Here is a 2,711-nt window from a genome sequence, read left to right as displayed (position 1 = left end):
TACCCCACCCAAGCCTTTGAAGCTCCAAAGTGGGCCATGTTGGCTGGGTCTCGGGAATACTGTAACAGCGCTACGATAACAAACTTTTACACCACTCGCGGTGCACACTTGGGTGTCTCTTCTATTTATACTTCCTATATCTGTTTCATTTCCAAAATACTGTAAACGATGAGCTCTGTAGATGCAAATCAAGCGGGATTTGTAATTGATACATCTCCTAAATTAAAACTTCTGCTATGATATATAAAAATATAAAGAAAACTTCACCCTGAAGTGCATGGAAGAACAACATTAATGCTAACACAGCTGTTAGCCAAAATAATACTTGCTTCCAGTTCTACTTTTTTAATCTACTTCATGGTTTTATACTTTCATCTCTTTTAACCATCATGTCACTGAGGAAGTGCAGCCTTTTTTAGTCACAATCAACATCAGAACAAAACGAGTAGGTCGGCATCATGGCCAAAGATCACATTAGAGCTCTGAATGCTTATGTTAAGCCTCTCACAAAAAGAGTCATTTTACAGTGTACAGTCGGAGTATCACACTAATATCTGGAGAGAACGTCATTAGCTGCCTGCTTTTAACATCAAAACTGTGTTTTTTCAGAACAGGTTTGCTCAGAGTTTAATGAATATGCATTTTAAACAAGAAACACATTAATAAGGACTCCAAATTAAGCACAGAGATATCTATTAAAATAGTTTGTTTCAGTCCTCAGTTATCTGATACTAAAAGACTGCATTAGTCTGCATATATAAAATTCTTAATTAGATAATAAACATATATATTACTAATTAGAAGATTTCTCATTGCTGGATAAATGAATGGTCGTAAAATTAATATTATAATGTTAGCATTTGTCGTACTACATTGATTCTTGAAAAAAATCAACAAGAGCTTTATTTTCCATTTTTATTTTTATTATTTTCATTTAATGCCGTCAAATATGACCTTAAACATTTCTTCATGAGATTTACCTTATTAGACAATGTAGACCGGATCTTAGAAGGGCTTTAGTAGATTTTTGCTGTTTATTTCATATATTGCCGTTCAAAAGTTTAGGGTCAGTAAGATTTTATTGGTGGTGAATTAAATTGATCAAACGTGACAGTAAAGACATTTGTAATGTTACAAAAGATCCCTATTTAACATAAATGCTGTTATTTTGTACTTTCTATTCATCAAAGAATTCAGAAAAAAAAATATATATCATGTTTCCACAAAAACATTAATCAACACAACTGTTTTCAGCATTGATAATGAGAAATATTTCTTGAGCACTACATCAGCATATTAGAATGATTTCTGAAGGATCATATGACACTGAAGATTGGAGTAATGACTGCTGAAAATTTTAATGTTACAGTATTTTCATTTGTAATTATATTTCACACTATTTCTGTTTATACTGCATTTTTGATCAAATAAATGCAGCAGAGATGTCTTTCAGAAACATTAAAAAATCTTACCGACCTCAAAATTTTGCACAGTAGTGTATATTCATGTTTTATTCATGGAAAGATACCGTTGACACACTGTTGTCTGTGTTTGTCTCTGTCTTTGCAGTGCCGTCACTCTCTGTGTGTATGTTGTCCTTACATACCGCATCCCCAAAATATGTGTCTTTCATGTTGCTGCAACTTGTTGCTGCACTGTTTTCGCATCACATTTTTGACCACAAACACATTGTCAGCCTTTCAGCTTTAACTTCATTGACTTTCTCTTCACATTGGATTGTATCTTGCCTGATGTGAGTGTGTGTATGGGTGTGTGTTTTTGTCACATCGCAGCATCAGAGTCTGAGGTTATCAGACGTTCACAGAAAGGCTCAGCTGTGGAGAGGCATTGTTAGCATCAGTCTCATTGAGGCCCGTGACCTCCAGCCTATGGATGCCAATGGCCTCAGTGACCCTTATGTCAAATTCAGAATGGGACATCAAAAGTACAAAAGTAAGGTATGGTCCACATGAGCTTTATTCAAGTTACTTGTTCATTTGAGACTTTCTCTTTCACGTAAGGTAAATTCTGATCAAGTGTGCTTCTTTCCTTCTATGCAGACAATACCAAAAACGCTAAACCCCCAGTGGAGAGAGCAGTTTGACTTCCACCTGTATGATGAACAGGGCGGTTTCATTGACATCACCATCTGGGACAAAGATGCAGGAAAGAAAGATGACTTCATGGGCAGGTTGGTCATGCACTTGACTTTTTTGTGTTATTCTCACACTCTCATAGTCTGATCTGATTAACATTTACATTTAGTCATTTAGCAGATACTTTAATCCAAAACGATTTACAAATGAGGACAATAGAAGCAATCTTAAACAACAAAAGAGCAATAATATGTACAGTAAATGCTGTGACAAGTCTCTTTTTTATAATAAATAGTATAATAAAAAGTTAGAGGGTCAGTTTTTTTAAATAAATAAAACGAAAACAAGTAGAGAATGCTAGTGTTAGAGGGTCAATTTCCTGATTAATTATGGCTCATAATTACTGTAGTTTTTTGGCAACATGACAATATGATATTCTCTACAGTTATAGTTTGTGAATATGATATTCACTACTGTTATACCATTGTGCAGTACAGGGTTTCCCAACCTGTCTTAGGGGTCACTAGGTCTACTTGTTTATAAAGCAATCACCAAGTAGCCTGCAAGATGACAAATAATTAAAATAAGACAAAACAATCTTTATATATATATATA

At 34.5% G+C, this 2,711-nt stretch overlaps 1 protein-coding gene across 1 annotated transcript in view; it reads left to right on the top strand.

Moving 5' to 3' along the window:
• Positions 1-2,711, top strand: part of mctp1a (multiple C2 domains, transmembrane 1a) — a 103,114-nt gene that overhangs the window by 32,660 nt on the left and 67,743 nt on the right. The window contains exons 6-7 of the mRNA XM_016501048.1: positions 1,794-1,958; positions 2,061-2,191. Coding sequence (XP_016356534.1) covers positions 1,794-1,958; positions 2,061-2,191 — 296 coding nt within the window. The remainder of the gene's footprint in view (positions 1-1,793; positions 1,959-2,060; positions 2,192-2,711) is intronic.

The sequence above is a fragment of the Sinocyclocheilus anshuiensis genome, unplaced genomic scaffold, assembly GCF_001515605.1.
Source record: "Sinocyclocheilus anshuiensis isolate Anshui unplaced genomic scaffold, SAMN03320099.WGS_v1.1 scaffold278, whole genome shotgun sequence".
Classification (NCBI taxonomy): domain Eukaryota; kingdom Metazoa; phylum Chordata; class Actinopteri; order Cypriniformes; family Cyprinidae; genus Sinocyclocheilus; species Sinocyclocheilus anshuiensis.
This window is presented reverse-complemented; position numbering and strand designations above follow the sequence as displayed.